Genomic DNA, 22822 nt, shown 5'->3' on the forward strand with positions numbered 1-22822 from the left:
ACCACAGTATGTATAGAAATGTAACACAAATGCACATAATAGTGAGATTTTGAAAATTTCAAGTCAATATATAATTATTATTTCTATGTTTTTATGGCTCTTTTCTAAAACCAGGGACCTGGTTCTTTTTTCCAGCCCTTAGATATTAATATTTTTTGGAATTTTTTATGGCATTGTAGACTTCAAATATTTTACTTTAGCATTGGCATTTAATTTTTTTTTTCATAATGGAAAAACAATTATTGACAGAAGTTGGTACTTCTAAATGTGGATAGAGTTCTTCCTTCTTCTCTCTTCAGGTGGATGGCTCCTCATTGTTCAATTCTCAGAATTAAAATGTTCTCCTCAGAGATGCCCTTCTCCCCATTATTGTTTCTGATTCTTCCATTTTCTTTATTTTATTTTTTCCCTAGTACTTATACTTTATTAAACTGAGACTCATCTTTTCTACACATTTCTAGCTCCATGGGGGCAGTGTCTACCTTGTTTTACCTCTGTTTTCCTCGTAAACCAGTGTCTAAGTTAGTGCCTACACTGTGCTAGGAGCTCAACAAGGAACTAAAGAAAGAATGAGTAAAATCCACTCAGTCCTGATTAGAGGGCAGGACTACAGCTCCCATGTACATTTTCTTTGGTTAGTGATGACTTGAGACTCAACCAAACTCCTCTTTCAAATGGAGAAGATAACAGAAAGATTTGTTTTTAAATAACTTCTTGGAGGGCAGTTTAGGAATTGAAATTGGACACATACTCTGACCTACTCATGACCTTTTAGAAGTATATCCTATGGAGATTCACCATGCACATGTTTTAAAGCAGCAATTCCTTTCCTAGGCATCTAGCCTCAATAAGTCCTGTAAGTACTCAAACGTGTGGAAATGCATTCTCATTGCAATATTATTTGTAAAAGTGAAAAACAGAACTTGGAAGTAAGCTAAATGTACTTTCAAATTATTTGAATAAATTCTATGTAGTCATCAGTGAGATGCTATGCAGTCATTAAAATTATAGTATGTAACTATACTTAGTTAAAGAAACAAGGAAAATAAGTCCCCAGTATATTAAGTGAAAAAAATTTGAATAATATGTATAAATTTATTTTTTTTGGTAAAAAAAGAAAGAAAGAGACAACCCATGTGTGTACATATGGAAAATTGGTCATAGTGATTATCTCTGGCGAGTGGAATATCCAAATCCTTTTTTATTTTTATTGTTATAAGGAACACGTATTAACTTTATTATAATTTTTTAAAGTAATAAGGATACTTCCATTTGGAAACAATACTTCTTAATTCCATTTCTTGTAGGGATATATTTAATGTCTCATGTCTTTTGATTAGAAATTTCTTTCAATTAAGGGGTGTTTCATATCAATGAAAAATGAAAGATGTTTTTTTAAGAGTGGCTTTTATTTTTCTTTCAACATGTTCTAGAAGATGCTTATGCTTAAAACATTTTTTTGTTTGTTTTATCTGAGTATTAAGTATTGTTGGTGAATTTGTGACTTTGTAATTAGGCTCAATTTGCGACCTTGAAATGTTTCATTTTACATTTTACTACTAGGCATGTGTTAAGCAAATCTAAACAACTAATTTTCATGCCATTACATTTGGTGTGCAAGAACCTAAGCTCTGGATGAGAGATAAGCCACCATCCCCCTAACGAACGATTTAGATCGTCGCCCTCCCATACCATGTTGTGCCGTATATGGATTTTGTTTTCTTTAACATCTCCAATAAGAGCCAGGTTATTGAGCTAGGTCACAGTCCAGCTAGTTTATAGATTCTTTCTTTGCACGAATCAATCCAAACAGTCTGATGGGATCATCATGAACATTTTCCTCTATTTCCTGGTTCTCAAGTGGGAAACTGTTTACCAAAGTGGTCTTAGAGAGGCTGACATCCTTTGCATGTAACTGCTCATCTTCATCCTTGTCTAACACATAATTATTCTGTTTCTTGGTCTTCCTGTGCTTCCCCTCACAGTTGTGATCCAGTGAGGCATAAAATACCTGTGCTTCCTCGGATGCCTAAAAAAGAAAGGCATGTTAATTTTTTATTGTTATCTCATTCCTTAACTTTGATGACTTCTGGGAATTTCTAAGTCCATGAAAAACAAGCAGCTTGTTTTCTGCGCTTTGGCTACCTTGTTTTGCCAAATTTGTCCAGTCGGATGACAGCACAAAACAACAGCTAACTCAAGACTTTTGAGTAGAAAAACACTTCAATGAAATTTTTGCGTATTTTGATTTCTTTCTTGTACACAAAATATACACGAACATTTTGGGTGGACTTTCACAGGCCTCTCCCCCTGCCTTCACCTGATGTAGCTCTTGTGCTGCTTTTAGCAAGTGACAATATTCCGATTTGTTAAGCTGGGCACAAGCACGATAGGAAGGAAGGCAATGAATATCAAAATCTACCTTATATACATTTAATAACTGGTCATTTGATGGTACACACAAAAGTCCCCAATTTTTCTACATTTTTGAGATTCGGGAGTATCAACTATAAAGATTCAGATGACAGTATCCATTTACGTGACCAGCATCTGGCAAGAATTCTATTTTCCATCTCCCTCCCATGATTTCCTTCTCGCCTGCCTGTCTGCAGGTTCACTCTGAGCTCATTACGGGTTGGCCTGTAGATCTTCGTTTGCACCCAGGAGGGAGGGTGTGCTGGGCCTTGGCCTAGAGCCGAGTCAATACTAGAATAAGGACAGGAGACGAAGGAAGCCTGGGGAACCAGTAGGCTTGAAGGCAACACTTTGAATTTGGTGTGGGAAAGCCTCGCCTTGAATCCTGGCTCTGTAACGTACTTATCGTGGGACCTTGGGCGATTTTGAAAAATGACTTTGAGCCTCAATCTTCTCACTTATCAGTTGAGGGTACCTATCTTCCAATGTTAGGAATAAGTAGAGATAATATAGGTGGAAGCTATAATCATTGCCCAAAGATAAATTGGGGGATTATAGTTATTAGAAGTTGTAGGCTAAAACTTTACGACAGCCATTGAATAAACCAAAGGATTCACCCTTAAGAGCAGGCCCCAATTATATCAATTTGTGAGGGGCATGGACTAGAGAAGCAACAATGAGGTTAACAGAACTTCTAATGCATCAGTAAGCATCTCCCTGTTGCCCTCGTTTGCATGCTAAGAGTTACCTGTCTTAATATTTGCTACCAGGTGGAAGAGATGGTCCTATTTACAACCTCTCTGGTGTCTTGTCTTTATTTTCCCTAAAATAATCATTTTGGGGAAATTGCAATAGCTGCCTCACCGGTATCCTTGTTCCACTCTCTTCCCTTTGCCAATTAGCCTGGCTGTGGTCTTCAGAGTATCTTCCTAAGCCACAACTTGGATAGTTTTACCATCCTGTCTGCAAAAATTTAGCCTATAAAATCTGAGTTTCATATTCTGACATCTAAGGTCACCTTTTTTATTTTGATCCTGCTACTCCCACTTCCCCGGCCCCCTAAAGTGTATTCGAGGCAAGCGGGACAATTCACTGCTTCCCCCACACACCATCTACTTCTGCCTGCTTTGCCTTTGCCCAGACACACAGAGAAGGAGATTCAAAAATAACTAGAAGGCACTCAGTGATACAAAGGGATGGATATCTTTTTTGTCTGTCCAGCACTTTGTTCCCTTTTTTCTTTGATAAATTCTCCTTTTTATTTTGGGAAATCCTTCTGCTCTGAGTCCTGGAGAGGCTGCCAATTACAGTCCTGTACCCCAAGCCTAGCACAGAACTAAACATGTGACTCAGGCTAGAACCAACCATACCACCCATTTCCTTGGCAAAACAAGTTGGTCCAGGAATGGACATGTGAAAGATGCCTGGGTGGCACAGTGGTTGAGCCTTTGGCTCAGGGTATGATCCCAGGGTCCTGGGATCGAGTCCCTCTTCGGCTCCCTGCAGGGAGCCTGCCTCTCCCTCTGCCTATGTCTCTGCCTCTCTCTCTGTGTCTCTCATGAATAAATAAATAAAATCTCTTTTAAAAAAAAGAATGGACATGTGACTTAAGCAGAGCCAATTATGTGGCATCTTTGGAATTGATGTACAGATGTAGGAAAATGTGTTTTTCCTTGGCACTGGGAGGAAGAAAATCTGGGTCCATTCATGGCTTGCCCAGCCTCCACAGAAGGGTCTGTTGGTAATAGAAGAGAAGGAATTCATTAAGCAGGAGAAGCAGGGAGGAGAAATGGAGAGAGCCCTCATATTCAGTCATCTCAAAAACAAAATACACCCTTCCATCTCCCAGTTATAGGAGGCAATAATTTCCCTTTTTTGCTAACGTGGTTTGAATCTGGTTTCTCTAATTATAACTATAAGCAATTCAGATAACATATGTTTGGTCAACAGTTGGTCGACTTTATCAAGTGCTTCAGAATTCAAAGAATGTAAATTCTGAGAAAGTATCACAGATTGTACATAAAGAGTCCCTTGTGACCTCCAGAGCGTGGTTTCCTTTGAATGTATGGGGTGGAAAAAATATTGCCAGTAGTAAAAGAATGTGTATCTATGGAAACAGTAGAGGAAAGTAAGAATCGCTTTAGGAATTAGGGAGAAATACAGGTAGAAGGCGAATTTTGTTGTTTTGTTTGTTTTTATTTTTATATATCCGGGTGATTTGTGCATATTGTTAGGTAGATAGTGATGGTTCTTTAAAGAAAAAATGGAAAATTGAGACAAAGGAAATAATTGAAGGTACAAGACCTTGAAAGAAATAGAAGAAATGATGAAAAGCATAAGTAGGGTATTGGCTTTGGAAAGGAGAGCGGATACTTCGGACATAGGAGGAAAAGGCAAGATCAGTGGGAGCTGTGACATCGAGGGGAGCAAGCTCACACTGGTGTCCCTCATGTGTATTACAATATAGGAATTTTGTGGACTCATTTTATTATTAGGTTTCCTGATGACGTCTTGCTAGTTAATGGTAGATATTGAAATTATAATTTCTGAACTGTACACACCATTTTTAAAGGGCAAGAAGCTTATTTCTTTTTCCAAGAAACAGACACTTTATCCATAAAGCTTTCTGCATAATATTGTAGACTACTTTTGTAATTGGCCAAAGTAAGTATTGTAGCAGCAAACCGGGTAGTGGTTTTCATGATAATGATCATTCTAATAAAATGGAATTGAGCAAATATAAAGAAATTACGTTTAATTTGTGGAACTAAATTTGTGAGAAGGATATAATAGAATAAAGGCTAATCTCCTTAGAAGTGTCTTTAAATACATAATTTATAAAATAACAGGCTTTTAAAGACATTTAAAGCTTTGCATAATTTCCACTTGAGTAAAAACCAGATGTACCACAATTCATATGTACTAAATAGTAACTTTTATTATCAATTTTAAGTTCCTTTACAATTAAGGTGTGGTGCATCTCTACATTTTAGATGGTGTGGTTATATTTTAACTTTCTCTAAGAAGTTTTCTTTTTATTGTCATGGATTTAGCAGGTCATATGAGAACATGCAGGTTTATATATCTTTTATCTAAAAAAAATTTTAGCACTAATTGAACAGCAGGTGACAGATTTGTGCATCAGAAAGTGACTTCATATTCTGCTTAAACCTTACCACATCTTGGTTTCTTAAAAACTTCAAGAATTCTGATTTTTTGGTGGACTCATATAAAGGAAAAGAGAAAAATTCTATCTTAATGGAACTTTTCAAGATGTGACCCATCTTAGGGAGGAAAATATTTTTTGTAAGACAGAACTAAGTTTAGCTTCTCTTTCTACTTAGTACTTGAGTGCATTAGGGCAAGTTTTTCATCCTTCTCAGGCCTCTGTCAAATGGAAGAAATAATGCTGTTTCCTTCATAAAACTCTAAGACGATAATACATGTAAAGCAATACGACAAGTCCTGACACAAACGACTGCAGAGGAAATGCTGGCTGGCCCTGTGACTATTTTGAGGGGTAGCAAGAGAACACGTAATTGAAGGGACAAGATCTTTTAACTGAAATGTATAACATTTCAGGAGCATGTAGACAAAGAATTGTGCACGGCTTCTGATGATGTCAGTGCTATGTCTGAGGATGTTGAACTGATTTTGGTAGGAAAAGGAAAAACTATTTCTTCTTGGGTTTTTATATGTTTCCACTTACATTTATATCCTATTTAACCCTACACGAGTCATGTGAAAATCTCTTGCCATTAACCCACAGCCATAGAGCTGTGTTAAAATTTACACTCATTTGCCTTATAAAATAAAAGTATGCTCTTTTATATCCAGCTAATTTATCTTTTAACTGAAGCATTTTCTCTTTCGCCCACCCCACTCTCTCCTATTCTCTGTCTCTCTCTCTCTCTCTCCTCCATTTCTATCACTCTCTCTCATTCTGTAAGGCACAACTTTCTCTTTCTCTCCTTCCCTCTCCCCTCCTCCCCCTGTCCCCATAAATTCCTAGCATCTAGGTCTTATGAGCATTATATACATGTCACCTTTTACGTTTATTTTTGTGAGCTACATAATTTTTTTCAACCTGAAAGAAAAAAGCTTAATTGGTTAATAATAGAATCCAGTTGTTTCCTTCAGTCTATTGCCTTTGTAATGGTACACAATTTTGACTTTTTGAGTGTGGCAAACTGTACTGTTTATTTGCCTTTGAGGTTCCCTTTAGAGCTCAGGTCCCAGAACTTGACAGTATTTGGCCTGTAAAATCACAGGCTTCAAATGTGAATCAGAATGTGCTGCTCTTATATTCTTGAAACATGCAGCTGTGCTGTGATCTAGGCTGAGCTTGACCCCTAATACAGACAATAAAACTCACCTGTGTAGGCAGGGTGGCTCCTTGCAGTTCATTTGTACATCTCTCTGGTCGGGCTTTCATTTGTTCATAGCAATTTTCATCCACTGGTTCTTTGAGATGAAAAGATTATGATTTACAATGGAAAAATGAAAAATGCTGGCACAAATAAAAATACATGACCCCCAAAACACAGCTGTAAATATGAAGCCCCCAAGGATCTTTCACCTTGTATTTTTTGTGGAGATGCAAAAAAAAAAAAAAAAAAAGGATGCACAAACCATTTTATGCATATCAGAATGTGAAGAAGTCATTTGACCCACAGCATCACTTGGGATAAAGACTAGATCATATTAGTTTATGCCATTGCAGGATATGACAGGCTCATCTCAAGCTTCCATTGGCTGTTATGGAGATCCCATGTGTTCTTTTCTATTTGGGTATAATTACAAGTGATGCAGGGGGCCACGGCATAGTGTGCATGCACTGATGATTGCAATTTGGTCATTTTTTCCCATGAGTAAGAAATTTTATTCAGAGGTATATAAACACTTATGTCCTATTTTTGAAAAAGAATGTTTAGATTATATTTTTTGTCCCAGAAATCAGTGATAGCACAGCCAGGCTGTTTTGAGGGTCTAGAGCTCTGTAATGCTGATCCTAATTAGAGTTTTTGTGCAATGTCTGATACCCAGAAGACAAGCAGACATTTCATCCCATAGGGACATGCTTATTATATCATCCTTCCCTTCCCTCCACCTCCCCCCACCCCAGATATGCCTGTTTGAAAGGGAGAAGAAAGAGAGAAAGTGACTTGTAGGATGCCAGTCCACTTGGCAGAAATGTGGATTGCACTAACTTGATCCCATAGAAAAAAGACATATTTACTGCAATGCAAGTTATCTTATAATCAATCATTCAACCTTTCTGAAAAGCAACACAGAGGAGTGATGTTTCTTGAAGCATCATCCATGGGAAACATGCATTAGATTCACCTAGAGATTTGTCAACTAGCAAATTCCTAAATCCTATTCCTAAAAACTACTAAATCAAAATCTGTGGGGTGGCACCTGTGCTGCCTTAGATATGGAAATTGCAGATATGGTGCACATTGCACCACCAGAGTAGGTAAGAATTAAACTCTCAAATATTACAGGTGGATATGAGGATTCTACAACGTGGATCAGAAGAGCAAGTTATTTTTAATTGGTTAGTCTTAAGAAATAGTTTTGATTTCTCAGAGTATACAGATCAGAAGACACTTTACACAGAAAGGAAAGACAAAGATTTAAATACATTTTTAAAATTAAATAAAATTTGAATCCTTTAATGGTTTCACATTCCTCATTTTAGGAGAATTGCATATACAGAGATTTAGATAGTTTGGATTTGATATACAAAGATTCAGATAATTAGTTCATTCCTAGAAATTTCTGTTAACCCCCAATTCATGAATTAAGTGACATGCTTGCAGGGCAAGGATGGGGTTAAATGCTAGTAGTTAAAAAAATAATAATAATAAATAAATAAATGCTAGCAGTTACCCTCACAGCTTATCTCATCAGAGCTCTGGGATCAGGTCATGGAATTTAGTGGCATTTTGTTTTGGGGTGGTTGGAATGTTTCAAATAATAAGGGATGCTGGGAATTGAAAAGTACTTGTTACCTAAGAACAAAAAATGTATAGCCTAGTCAGTGTGATTTGGCTCTTCTCTTTCCCCACTTGCCATCAATGTAGCCCTAGGTTCTCTACTTAACATGAGCAGCTAAAACCAGAGAAACCAGTGAACATGCTTGTTGTTCCAGATTATTCACTGTAGATTTGCTTTTATAGACAGAACACAAAGCTCTGTTTCCCTGAGCCATTTTCTGTCCTAGAAATAGCTTTATTTCATAGAATTGTGTATGTCAAAATTCAAGATAATAGTCTTCCTGTATTCACATTTCTACTATAGTAAGATGAAGAGAATATAGAAAAACAGGATATTGTAACACAATTGATATATGCAGCTTTAGAAATATATACTAAATAATATGGTAAACATTATTGAATCTATGGTTACCATTGGGGTATTTAAATGTGATTGCAACCAAAAATAAGCCACCTCAAATGCTGTGGAAAGGAAGGGAGGGATATTAATTTATAAATAAACACAATTTCTAGAAAAATAAAACTTACCTGGGACCATGTCATCTAAGTTACCATAAATTGGTGTGTCTTCAACATAATACTCCTCCTCCCTATAATAATGAAAAGCAATTGATCTTGTTAGAACCCAGTTTACACATAGCTCTTAATTCCTCAGCTAAATTCTATATATGATAGCATCTTCTTGTTTAACCCCCGCCAACCAAGGTAGATATGTTATGTGCGAGTGATTGGATGCAATGAATGTGCATGAATGCCTATATGCACGTGTGTGTATATATTTTTGACCTTTCAGGAAATAATAATAGAAAATGCTTACTCAGCACTTATGTTTGTCAGATGCATTTTATATATTCATTTATTCCATTCTAACAACAATCCAACCAGGCAGGCACCATTGCATCCCATTTTATAGATAAGTCATTTAAGGCACAGAAAAGTCATATAATCTGAAGGTCAGAAGACTAGTAAGTGGCAGAGCTGGGACTAGAACCTAGGTTATCTGTGCTCTTAACTGTACGTTGCACTGCCAGTTTACTTGCCCTGTGTATCACTCTGAATAATCCCCTAAAGCTAAGTTTGCTAAGTAAATACTAATTGAGAATGATGCTTAAAAAAATAAGAGGACAAAGAAATACTGTAGACTCAGCTTGACTGATACAGTAAAATGATTGATCACCTATTACATCCATGTGGTGTGCTAAATATTTTTTATATATTATCCCAAAGTCCTGGGGAAATTCTGCAAAAATATTATTTCCCATTTTATAGATGGGAAGTCTGAGAGTCAGAAAAATAGATTAACATATTTTCCCTAGCCTTATGTGTAATGTCAGCAATAAGTACCAATTCTGAAAGCTTTTCTTTATGCCAGTGCTCACTCAGCCCTCAGAACAACTCTGAGATCCACCCTCCTCCCCCACCCCCTGTTTTTTTTTAAATCCCTACTGTGTATATAAGGAATTTGCAACTCCAAGAGTTAAATTGTCCGAAGACAAAGATAGTAACTAGCAGTGTTAGGATTGTAATGCTAGTCTGGTCCAAAAGCCCTGAATACTATTTGCTCTTGATGTTTGATTAAATTTCCTTACAGCTTCATCTGAGAAATCCTTTTAGGATTAGCCTAGACATCCTATCATTGTCACCAGACAACGACAATGGCCCTGGTGACCAGCTTTCACAATGACAGGCCGGGAACAGAGGAACATATCAGGCTGCGAGAGTGGCATTTCATAAAATAGTAGCAACTGCTTTAACTTTGAGATTACATATCATCAAGAACTGGAGGGAATTGCATGAAAAGAAAAAAGAACACTTATCTCAAGGCATAACACCTATTTTACTCCCTATGCTTCTGAAAGAAGACACAGTATATGTAAATAGTAAGTAGGTGTCTTTAAAAAAAAAACAGATCAAATGATACTTGTATGAAATGGCTTGAAAAGTCCAGATGCTGGCATGTATATCTCTCATCTGATAACAAAGGAACTCATCTGTAACCTTTCTTTCCATCAGTAATTCAATACAGCTTAATATTGGGATATGGAGTAGTCCCTGTTCATGGTTTTTCACCGGCTGCACAGAGAATATAATAGCAAAAGGTGAGGAATTTTTAATAAGACAATCCATCCATTTTCCTAGCTCACACAGATAGCAGATACAACCTGCAAATGATAAATCATGTCCAAAAAATGAATATCATTTCATTCCCTATGAATGAAAATAAGATGTGATTTATAATGCAGTGCCCTGTGTCTGCAGGCAGGTCTCAAATGATTAATCATCCCGAATAAACCATTATAAAGGAACAGTTGCCTAACCAACAAATTAAAAAACATATTTTTACTTCGCAATGCCAAATAGCTCCAGCCTATTTCAAATATCTAATAAACTTTAAGCACAAATGTTTGGTAGTGTTTTATGTGGAAGATCAATTACTATTACAAATAGATTAATAAATAAGCCCATGTCCCAGAGGCCAGTGCAGCGCTCTGAACATGGCCTTCTGACCAATAAGCACATTTATTGATACTCCAAAATTTAAAATAATATTGATTGTATTTTTTGCTAGGGTCCAACTTTTTCTACTTTCATGTATTTTTTCTTAGTCCCTATTTTTAAAGTTTTAATATCATCATTATTTTTATTGTTAAGTCCTCTTAGAAAAATGCTTAAATACTGTATTATCCAGATAGATTAAATAAGTAAATTAAAAAAAAGTAAATTCAATTTTTAAAAAATCATTACTTCTATCTAAATGACTCTGGACATAAATTCTCTGAGTTTCAATTTCCTCATTTATAAAACAAATTTATTAAACTATTTAATCACTATTGTTCTTTTCAGCTCTGAAATTCTATGATATAATTGTAGGGTTACAATACCCAAAGAAAAATTAAAGATATTTCTGTAAAACTAAATAAAGCTATTTTAAGGGGCTGGGAAATAGATTGAGGAAAGAGAAAACTTAGGGGTCTATCAGAAATTGGTTTGGTAAGTGTTACCTTGATTTGCTTAATAGGTGTTTAAATTGGCAGATATATGCTTGGGCTCCATTCATGTATAAATGTTATACATTTAAACACATTTAAATGTTATTTAAAGCCATAAGAAAAGGTAAAACTACTTTATAGAATGAGTATAGATAGAGAAGAGGTTCATTAGATGAGCCCTGGTACTCTAATGTCAAAGGTTCAGGAACCAGCAAAGGACAAAGAGTCACTGGTGAGGAGGAAAACTATAGATGAGAGGACCTGGCCTGGAGAAGTGTTTCAAGAAGTAGAGAGTGTCAATATGTCAAACTCTACAGATGGACTACATACAAAGACACTAAGATTTGGCCATGGGGATTTCATTGGTGACCTTGATGAGGGCTGAGCTGGTAATTATTGAAAGCAAAAAACTGAATAGAGTAGGTTAAAGAAAAAAGAGAAGAGGAGAAGTCAGCTGATATGGACAGAATGTAGATGGAACTTTCATGTTTTGCTGTAAAGCATACAGAGCAATGGAGAGGTAACTGTAGGCAATCTAGTACCAAGAGAGCTCCCCTCCCTCCCTCCCTCCCTCCCTCCCTCCCTCCATCCCTCCCTCCCTCCCTTCCTTCCTTCCTTCCTTCCTTCCTTCCTTCCTTCCTTCTTCCTTCCTTCCTTTTATGAAACAATACTGTTATATACCAACGAGAATAATACAAAAGGGATAGAAAAAGCAATGATTCAAGAGAGAAAAAGGAAGGTTGCTGGAGGGACACATTCTTGAGTGCACGCTCACTGAATTTTTGCTTTCTTAGGCAGGGACCATGCCATGGGTGTAGGTATCTTGAACTTGAGGTAAGAGGACTAAATATAGACCCCTGGTCCTGAGGGTATGAACCTTGGTACTGGCTTGGATGGTTGGAGACTAAGAAGTGAATCCAGTGGCATTCCCTGTGAGGGAGATGATTAATGTACTCTCAGAGCTATGGTATCTAATGCTAAACTTTTATTCTCTTGATTAGTGCTCCAATTTTTTTCTAATATATCCACTTCTTTGTGATGTCAATTAAACACAAGGTACTTATATTGCCAGTGCTTTGGAGCACTTAAAAAAAGGGGGGGGGGGTCTTTTGCCAAAGCTTTGGGGAAGGGAAACTGGAAAGGTCAGCCAGCATGAAGAATTCTAATGATATGGGGAAAGACATGTAGAGCAGTGACACAGAGATAGGGGTGACAAAAAAGACAATTGAGAATAAGGTTTTTGAAACCTATCTGTACTTCTCAAGGATTTTTAAGAAGGCATACTTGAAGGGACTGGGCTTCTTGCAGTCACGTAGGGGTGGAGGTTGGCTTATGGTTATTTGTACATTAAAACAAGTAAACAGAAGGCTGGAAATCTTGGAGTTATTTTGGTTACAAGCATGGCAGTGATCACAATAAGGGCCTTATCCGCACAACCACTTGCAAGTCTCAGATGTCTAGGAAGGCTCCCAGTTCTCTCATCATAAATGTCCTCAACCTTGAGAATGGGTGAGGAGGACAGCTAAGACCAAAAGGCAGGTTCAGGGCTAGGTTAGTGTGTTTAGTAAAGAGAGGAAGTGAAAGGAGCTTGCAGAGTCCCAGAAATCTAAGAAATCATCTTGAGGTAGGAGAATGGCTGAGACGAGATATGTTTCATCAGAAAAGCACTTTTCAGTACCACCCAGGAGCAGACCATGCAAAAGCTGCTGGGAATCTTCCCTGAGGTTTTTGAGAGAGACTCTGAAACTGAGGAGTCATGATAAATTTCAAGTAGTTGTAAACCTGAACTGATTTTCTAAATTAGAGGATAAATGTAAAGCAAATGGGCTGGAATTTTCTTAGACCTTAATTTTCATCTGATAAAGCAGTATTTTTTTCAATCACCTATGCTTTATAAGGAAAGTATTACCTTATAATGTGTATTTTTTAGATGATAGAACTGAAGTTCACCGATGCTTATTTTGCTAAGACTACACAAGCCTCGTAATCACAAGAGTCTGATTAAAATCCAGAATTGTCTAGATCTTAAATCTATGATATTCTCACTGTATTAGCCTCCTAACACAGATCAAAAGACCAGGATTGTGTAGAATGAGGTTTTAAAGGAAAAATAAAGTGGCCCTGGGTAAATACCAGGAAGTGTATACCTGAGTTTCTGTTACATATAGATGCTACATTGTTCTTAAAGTGATCACAATTTTTGACCTACTAGTGCAGGAAGGGCAAGGATTTAGGGAAGCAGGAAGATAAGATCAGAGAAACAAATTTCTTTCCCCTCTAGCATGGCTTCCTACCCAAACCAATGTTGAATGGGGCAGAGACAGGGTGCAATGGGGAGCCTTAGCCTCAAACCACCTAAGAACTGAGAAGCATCTCCAATTTTTTTTCTTCTACCTAAGAAATATAGCCTTTATTTCCACTTGCTGTTTTAATGTTGAAGTTTTAATGGCTGGAAATAGTTTTACATTTGTTTGTTTCCTGAAGCCTCCATGTCCTTCCTATAAAGGTGATTTGGGCTCCCAAACTACATAATCAGAAATCGACAAGCTGTGAAGTACATACATAATTAACATGCCCACCACTTATTATAGATAAAATCTGCATTGTGTATTCAAATTATGCCTAAATTGAGATTTATTACAATAGATAATAGATTATTAAATCCACAAGGGTCAATCTGCATTTTTCCATCTTTGCAACTCTTGTCTAGCACAACTCCTATTTGTTGAACAAATATTTATTGAATAAATGAATGAATGAGTGTTATAAAAGAACCAACCTCTTTTTCACACTTGCCTTATGGGTAAGAGACTGATTACTTTGAGGTGGGTATTTTACCAATTTTTCATTCTAACTCTTACCATCTCAATCCAAGAGTACCAACCCAGTCTTTAGCAGAATGATCAAATCACTAGACTTTCTATCACATTGCATCTTAATTACCTTTCAAATGACAAGTGTCAAATCAATTGTCCAAGAGATTAACTTCCACGTGGAAAATCCATATAGGGTTTTCTTTGTCATGATGTTTGTTGTAACCAACTCTGCAAATACTCTTGATATGAGATAATGCACTGAAAATTATCTCCTGTTATAGAATCCGATGTTAAATCACAAAAATAAAGATTTTCTTTTTTGTGTGAATCTGCCTACAGCCTACATTCTGCATCTGTCAGAGATATTTCCACATGGAGAAAAATTCTAAAAAGACCATTTAGAGGCTAACAGCTTATAATCTTACCTACCCAGTGAGAAAGCTCTGTGTTTGTGAAAGACCTTTCTGCTTTTCAGTCTACCATTTCAGAAAGGTCTTGAAGAGTCCTGTAGGAAATTCTCTATATTTAGATGTTTTTTTATCCTAAAGGAGAAATCTCCAATTTAATAACACATTTGGGTCAGAATATACTGTACAAGAAAATGAAAATTCTTTGCTATGATTTACACCTGAAACCCATTGGAAAAAAAAAGAATCATACAAATTTCTTTGCAATTAAGCCAACAGGTATTAAAGAGAATCCATTATATCTGTAACCATATATTATTTTAGGATTAATGTATCACATTTCCCCCATTGATTGACATTACTCTTAAAAACAGCACACCACAGAGCACTTTTATCTAAGTATATATGTCTTAAATTTTATTAGATAGTGCCAGATTTCTTCTCCAGCTTGGTTTCTTAAGAGCCCCACAATTCCATATATAATTAGACTGCATTCTTACAATTTGGGCTAAATCCATCTGAAATTGTCAGGAATTCTGTAGATACCAGATTAGGATCTCATTTTGTCCCTTAGCCAGTTCTCTTATTGACAAAGGATAAGTAAGTAACTAAGGAAGATAATAACATAGCTTTTGATCTTCAGATAGGAGTAAAAGTGAGTAAAATTCATTTTATTTTATTTTTACCCAAATATGACATTGCTGAGCCAAACCTATAAGCAATATAGAATCTGTTACTTCCCCTTATTAGTTGGGAGTCATATAACTTATTTTCTACTTACCTGGGAATATAGTCTTCAGAGTAACTGTACATTTTATCTGAAAGATATTAAAAACAGACACATTAAAAGAAATTTTGACATACATTTGTTAAATCTTCTAGAGAATTGTGAAGTTGGTGAGGGTAGCTTAGCCTCAGTGTCAGTTCATATCTTAAATCAAGACACTTGGCCACCACAACCAAGGTCCTCTGCTTTGGGCCAATTGTATATATTCTTTCTTGGTAATTTGAGACGGAAATACAGCGCAGCTTGGAGGTAATGTAGGGCCCAGATGTGTTGCCATTTTATGCAAGGGAAACAGCAAACTATGAACATGGGGACCTCTACCCCTGCCTTTCCTGTGGGGCAGCCCATCATGAGTGGACCATACTGTCCTTTCTGCCTTCACATTTCATGAAACACCTCTGCCTCCTTCTGACAAATTTCCGTCTTTGCCCTTGTTGATTTGAATAAGCTTTTCTACCTTACCCAAAACAAGCAAATGAAAACAATGACACACACACACACACACACACACACACAAAACCTAGAAGACTTATTTATTTATTTTTGAAGTGTCTGTTAACACTTCATGTTATGTGAACAGCAACATAAAAATTATGTTCAGGAAGTTTCTCTGGTTGTGATTCTATCTCATCCACATGGTGCAAATAGAAGGAGAAAGAAGATTATAGGGAGAAGAGATCAGGAAAAAGCTGGGAATACAGTCTAAAGTAATCAAAACATAGAGTGACTTTTAGAAGAAACAGTATACTGGTCTGCAGTAACAATACTGACCAGAGATCTGAGATAAGATCATAAAACCATGAAAAAAATTCCGAACCTGGGAGCCTGGGTTGCTCAGTGGACTAAGTGTCTGCCTTAGGCTCAGGTCTCAGGGTCCTGGGACAGAGCCCCTTGTCAGGCTCCTGCTTAGCCAGGGACTTACTTCTCCCTCTCCTCCTTGTTCATGCTTTCTCTCTCTCTCTCACTCTGTCTCTCTCAAATAAATAAAATCTTAAAAAAAAAAATTTCGTGCCAAGTCTCAGAAAGTAACCCACTGTTGAACCTTGAAGGTGGTGGTTCAAAGGCAAATAAAAGAAAATATTCTTGCTTCAAATTAAATATATGTATTCAAACTTGAAAAATTATTTTTAAGAATTTTTTGGTGAAAAGTAATAGATTCATAATGAATTATTGAGGGAAATTTAGAAATTAAATTTAGTTTTAATAAGATCAATGAAGAAGTCTTTATTATCTGTTCATCAATAAATGTTCTTAGATATTGAATGGATATGTATACTATGACATTTATTATATTTTGACTGGGTATCAGTCAACGTGGCATTGAATAGAAAAATTTTGCAAAAGCTATTTCTATAAAAATGAGGCCCATTATTATCTAAGTCTCTGGAAATAAGACAGAGAAAATAGTAACCAAAGGATGATCTTCCAGTTTTAACATATAAAAAATACCGTGTTTAGCAAAAATATTTCAAATGACTGAATAAGTCACCAAACAACTAGAAAGATTATATTTAGTTAGATTTATATGTGATGAAGTTGAAGTATTCTCCAGAAGGGTCATTAAATGTTAGAGAAACAGTATTGGAACAAACTATTAAAATCATCATATTGGAGGATAAAATGGACATGTCCCATGTCAGTGTATTTGGAAGAATTAAAAAATATATATAAGAATTTAGTGAAACCTTAGACTGATGTATTATGGGAAAAAATCAGGATGAGAGATGAAAAGACTTTGGATTTGGTTAGCAGCTCTTCATGCATTTGCCATGTGACAATATGCAAAGTAAACTCTGATTCTCACTTTATCCATAAAATAGAGATAATAATGCCTGTAGCATATGCAAAGATGGGGAAGATAAATGAGATAATTTTTGTTAAAAACATTTTAGAAAACGACAAGATTGATTTCAATATTATACCTTCTAAATCCAATCATATTGTCAGTCACAACTTAATTGTGCTGATTTGAATAGTCTCTTCATTAAATGGATTAGCTGAAAACAAGCTGATATAATTAAAATGCTATTTACAAGATTTATAAATAAAGCTTGATTTGTAATGAAATGACCAAATCTCCCTTCTGGCAAGAGGATTGTCACCAAATGAGTGTGAAAAGAAAAGATAAAAATTAAACAGAGAATTTGAAAACAAAAATAATGACATGACTTAGAATAAGAAAAAATAGGCACAGAGTCAAATATTTCCCCACACAGACTAATATTTTTAAAAGATAGTATGGATTTTCCAGTGAGAAGTGCTTGGAGTATGAATGTTGGTGCCTGGAAGGTATGTGTATGTGTAAAAGGATAGCTTTATGGAAAGAAAATGTTGTTGGATATATTATCAGTAAAGAGAAGCAAAACAAGGTTTGGACCAAAAAGCTTTGTGGGAGGAAAAGGAAGCAGAAGCAACTCTATGAAGGATATGATATAATGATGTGATGCTTATCTGGAAGGAAAAGAAACAAACAATGTAAGGAAGAAAATAAGTATTGGGAAAATGACATTGTCCATCCAGACTAATCATACATTTTTTAAAAAATTTATTTATTTATTCATGAGAGACACACAGAGAGAAGCAGAGACATAGGCAGAGAGAGAAGCAGGCTCCCTGCAGAGAGCCCGATGTGGGGCTTGATCCCAAGACCTCAAGATCACACCCTGAGCCAAAGGCAGACATTCAACTCAGGTGCCCCTCAAACCAAGCATATTGAAGAAGCACCCTGAAAGGATCTTGAAAAGAGTTCAAGGTCCTCTTACAATTTAAATGTGTCATCTGAAGCTGGATGATGTGTACTCCTGTGGTTTTAGTAATTTCTTTCTCATAGTAAGTTGTGTGGTAGCATACGATTTCTTTAAATGGGGGAGTGCTAATCAAAAGTTTTCAACGTTGGAGCCAGGGAGAATGGTCAGCCAGGCTCAGGCTCCTGAAGACTGCTCTGTCAAGAAGGCTTATAAGCTTGTTTAAAATAAATGGCATGAAAAAAACAAAAACAAACAAAAAAAAACAATAAAATAAAATGGCATGACTTAAAAGCTGGCTAATGATCTCAGTGATATTTAGCAAAATAAAAAGCAGTTTTTATATTGCTATGAAGCAGTTATGTTTGCAAGATTCTGTGTTGAGAAGAGCTGGGTGAGTTTTCACAATCCTCCCTGTGATTCAGACACAGATGCCTTGCGGTCAGGTTCATGGTTGAGAGCGTGTAAGCAAACATTTCCTTTTATGTTTTCTCCTTTATAGTGTTTACCCTTCCGTGTGCAATACATAACAACAAGAAACAACAGCACATGGCTTAAACTCCATAATAACATTTTTGGATACATTCTTCATGTGAAAATGTGAAAAAGGTGCCATAATTTTCTAGGGAGTGGGAGATACACTGATAGGACTTTGATGTATGAGCAAACCATGCACTTACTTATCCTTCTTCTCGCAACAGAGAAGAAAGGTTGGATAAAGAAAATGTTTTGGATTTAAAGGAGGACACCGCTAATACATTCCTAGCAGAAAAAGAAATAAATATAATCCTCCTAAAGAACAAAGAATCACCTAAAAAACGTAAAGTTTATTTTGGGGAAAGGGAAAACTACATTACAAAGCCTCTAGCCAGCTCTGCTGCAGAAAACATCAAGGAGAGGCTTATCATGTCTATCTGATTGAATGTGTAGATATTGCATTGTTGCTGGAATGGAGATTTTCTTTGGTAAGCTGTTTAATACACCAGCAAAACTTACTCTCCGACTGTTCGCCATAGGTGGAGTCATCTCTTGCAAGTTCCTTAGCCACAAAGAATAGCACAAAGATGCAAAAATAAGAAGTTCCAGGAGGCCAGATACAGGGGCACTGCGTTCGCAGACCAAGCGGCAGAAAAGCTGGCTAATAAATAGAATTGAATCTCCTCTGTCCGGTCTGTCTAGGAGAAACAAAGCCCAGAGGAGCCTTTAGTGGGACTGGAAAGAAGTCAGCTTGCAGAGCTTTTCCCAGAGCCACCTGGAACCTCTGCGTGAGACAGACAGTGCTGTTTGCTCCTGTGGACTCGCAAGGGTGGCAGTCATTGCTGATGCTTGGGGAAAGGGTCAGGAGAAGCTGGGGCAGTTGGGAGAGGGCTGCAGGGAGAAGAGGAGGAGGGAGGAGAACGATGGGCCTTTGGGCATCAACGAGCATGGCTAATCTTGCTAATAAAATGCAAGATGCAGGGTTGTGTGCTCCACCCAGGGAGGGCAAGTTATGGCTCAAATAAAATAAGTTGCAGTAGGAGAATGGTTAGAACCAATCCTCTGAAAGCCTACGGAGAACTCTCTAAAATGCACCTGTATATGACTTAAATGGACACAGCAGTTGTTGCTAAAAATTCAGGTTGTTGCATAGACATGTTAAATGATACGGAGATGGGGCAGGAAGTGACCTGGAAGCTGGAAGGGACCTAGAGAACACAGAGATGATGGGAGCGGGGAGGAGCCAGAGGAGCTAAGGTTCCCTGAAATACCCGACACTAAAATTAAATGGGATAAGATGTAGTCATAGCAAGCCCTTAACAAATACTTGTGGGAGGGGGGTGGGAAGCAGCAGGACCACCAAGAAGGGTGGGGGTGGGGGCTGTGCCATGTGCAGGACTCACCCCTTCAGTCCCCAGAACTGTGCTAAGGGATCTACAGAATTCTCGTGAGAACCCTGTGGTCTAGATGGTCTTTTTTCACATTTCATAGACAAGGAAACTTGTCAACAAGGCAACTATGAGAAGGTATGTCTCTTATACAAGAGATCTCCCAGGTAAATATTGAAAGCAGGGTTCTAGTTCATGACAGGTTGACTTCAAAAGCCATGATGTTAAAAACAAATTGAGAGAACTGAAATTGATTTTTAAAAATACAGCAATGAACGTAATTTACTATTTCTTGCTTTAAAAAAAAGTGATTTCCAACATCCTGCTTTTAGACAAAGTAATTTATGGCATGCCTGAGGCAGTTAGGGTTTTGTACAATTGAAATGAAAAAAAAAATTATTTTTTTTTAAAGCAAAACCCTGCTTTCCTTCCTTCCTCCCTTCTTTCCTTCCATCTTTCTTTTCTTAAAAAGTTAGTCTACTGTCTTAATAGTGGTCAACTAAATATTATAAGAATATAACTCCCCAAAGGAGTTCATATGGTGGCAAATGGTATGAATACAGATAAAAAAACTTCCAATGTACAAACTACCAAAAATGAGAACTGAAAAGGCCACCACTTGTTCCCTGACCCCACAAAGATCTTTGGAGGACTGCCACTGGAATCTACAGAAGGGTGAAGTACTAGTTCACATGGTTATTCTTGTCCTGGCTTCCATTTTAAATTATTTCACCTATATAGCTCTTGATTCACCTTTTTCCTTTTTTCTTTTTAAAAAGATTTTATTTATTTATTTGAGAGAGAGAGAGAGAAAAAGCATGAGCAGAGTGGGAGGGGCAGAGGCAGAGGGAGAAACAGACTCCCCACTGAGCAGGAGACCTATGTGGGGCTCGATCCCAGCATGACCTGAGTCAAAGGCAGATGCTTAACCCACTGAGCAGCCCAGGCTGCCCTCAATTCACTGTTTTCTAATTCAAGGGACACTATTATCTGCATTCATAAAATATCTTAATGGAGAAATTAGAATATAGTCATTTTAAGCTATTATATAAAGAAGAATGCTACTACTCTTAGCTCATATTTTTCTGTGGTAGAAGCTTTTTTCAAAGGTATTAGATCATGGGTCATTCATGCATCTGACTTCTGAAATTTGTTTGAGAAAACATTTGATTTAAAAAAGAATTACTGAAATCCTTGCTAATGAAAAAGCATTGCTGCATTTCAGGCATAGAAATGATATAATAGAGATCCTAAAAGAGTGTTGGTTTTCTGGCCAAGGACATTTGGTCAACAATGTAAAAGCAGCATGTGCTAGTGGAAACCATTCTGGGCAGAGAATTAGATAGGGCCCTTATCCTTGACTTTGCTATTGAGTAGATGTGTGACCTCAGCTATGCCACTTCACTTTCTAGTGTCTCATATTTTTTGAGAGGTATAACAGTAACATTTTCTTCATATTTTATATTTGTGTTATCAACACTGAAGAAGACATTCCTAAAAGGATCAAGGACTGTCCCCAGAACCTGACCATTGTTCTAAATTAGCTTCATGCCTAAGGCAATTTTATTAACTTGGTTTTATTTCTTTTCATCTGTTAAAATGCACCAACATTTTCTTTTCTATTCATTATTACCACTGAAATGTCAGCTAGACTTTCATATCCATCCAACCATCCATCCATCCCCCCACCTCCCCCAACACACTTGTGTTGAATGCCAATAGCGCACAAAGACCGTGCCAATTGCTGGGCATTGCACTATTTCAATCGTGTCCATGAGGGTGAAAGCCAAGTGGTTAAAACTGCTGACCAGCTTGTTGAAAGGGAAAGCCAACCTCAGGAGTGTTAGATAATAAGCCTGTGGGTCAGCCTGTTGCTTTTCCAGTTCTCCGATCCTGATGCAGGATCGTACTGTGCTGCTGTACTTTGGAGGCTCTAACTGAAGCTGAGGGGTTTGAGCAGACTGGAAGATTGACGAGCTAGTTTTCACTCTTCCCATAGTGTATCAGTGAGAACTTTTATGGCTGCTGCAGAATAGGCTACAATTTCATGAGCTGTTGAGTTGGAGGAGGAAAACCACATCTTATCAAGACAATTCCTTCCTCCTCTATATCTTAAGGCAGAGATAAAGCCAGGATTGGGAGTCTGTCTATATTCTAATATGATTGCATTTTTAAATTAGGAGAAGGGTGGAAAAAATATCAAATAGATTTCCTACAGATAAAAATATTCTATTGCATGACATTTCATAAAAGTGTCTTTTTCTATAGGTTTTCCAGTGACTTCTTTCCATTCAAGCTGGTCCTATCTGGCTATTTCTCAAAATGTCTTACCTTGTCGCTGCTTTTCCACATAGTGGGAAATATTGAAGATCAGTGATACAACCAGAGCTAATCCCAAAAAGGCTAGAATTATCCAGACATAAAAGCATTCAGAGCTTCCTGGAAAAAAACAAACAGACATTGTATATAAAATAGCTGCTTACCAATTTGTTTTGAATTAGGTATTCCCACAGTTAAAACCATAGTATTTATTCATAATGAAGAACAAATCCTCTGCCAAGAAATTAATTACCAGTGACAGACAAGGGATTCTTACAGATTTCAAATGGGTATTGGTGATAAGTCCCTGCATTCAGCATGGACAAAAGGAAGCAAATTTCCCACATTCTCAGTGTTGATGAAATGAAAGACATTTTCAGTCTAGCTGCTAAAATTCAACAACTGGTGACTGATTATAAAATTAAGTTCAAAATTTCAAAATTTTGAGCATCCAAATTATCCAGAATCATAATTTCC

The 22822-nt window shown here is 36.9% G+C and overlaps 1 protein-coding gene across 1 annotated transcript in view; it reads right to left on the minus strand.

Moving 5' to 3' along the window:
• Positions 1–1369: 1369 nt before the first annotated feature.
• Positions 1370–22822, minus strand: part of TRAT1 (T cell receptor associated transmembrane adaptor 1) — a 34937-nt gene continuing 13484 nt past the window's right edge. Inside the window, exons 2-6 of the mRNA XM_077883923.1 lie at positions 22358–22465; positions 15412–15448; positions 8946–9007; positions 6791–6879; positions 1370–2029 (exon numbers count right to left, since the gene is read on the minus strand). Of these exons, the coding sequence (XP_077740049.1) occupies positions 1772–2029; positions 6791–6879; positions 8946–9007; positions 15412–15448; positions 22358–22465 (554 nt within the window). The 3' untranslated portion in view covers positions 1370–1771. The remainder of the gene's footprint in view (positions 2030–6790; positions 6880–8945; positions 9008–15411; positions 15449–22357; positions 22466–22822) is intronic.

The sequence above is a fragment of the Canis aureus genome, chromosome 35, assembly GCF_053574225.1.
Source record: "Canis aureus isolate CA01 chromosome 35, VMU_Caureus_v.1.0, whole genome shotgun sequence".
NCBI classification, from domain to species: Eukaryota; Metazoa; Chordata; class Mammalia; order Carnivora; family Canidae; genus Canis; species Canis aureus.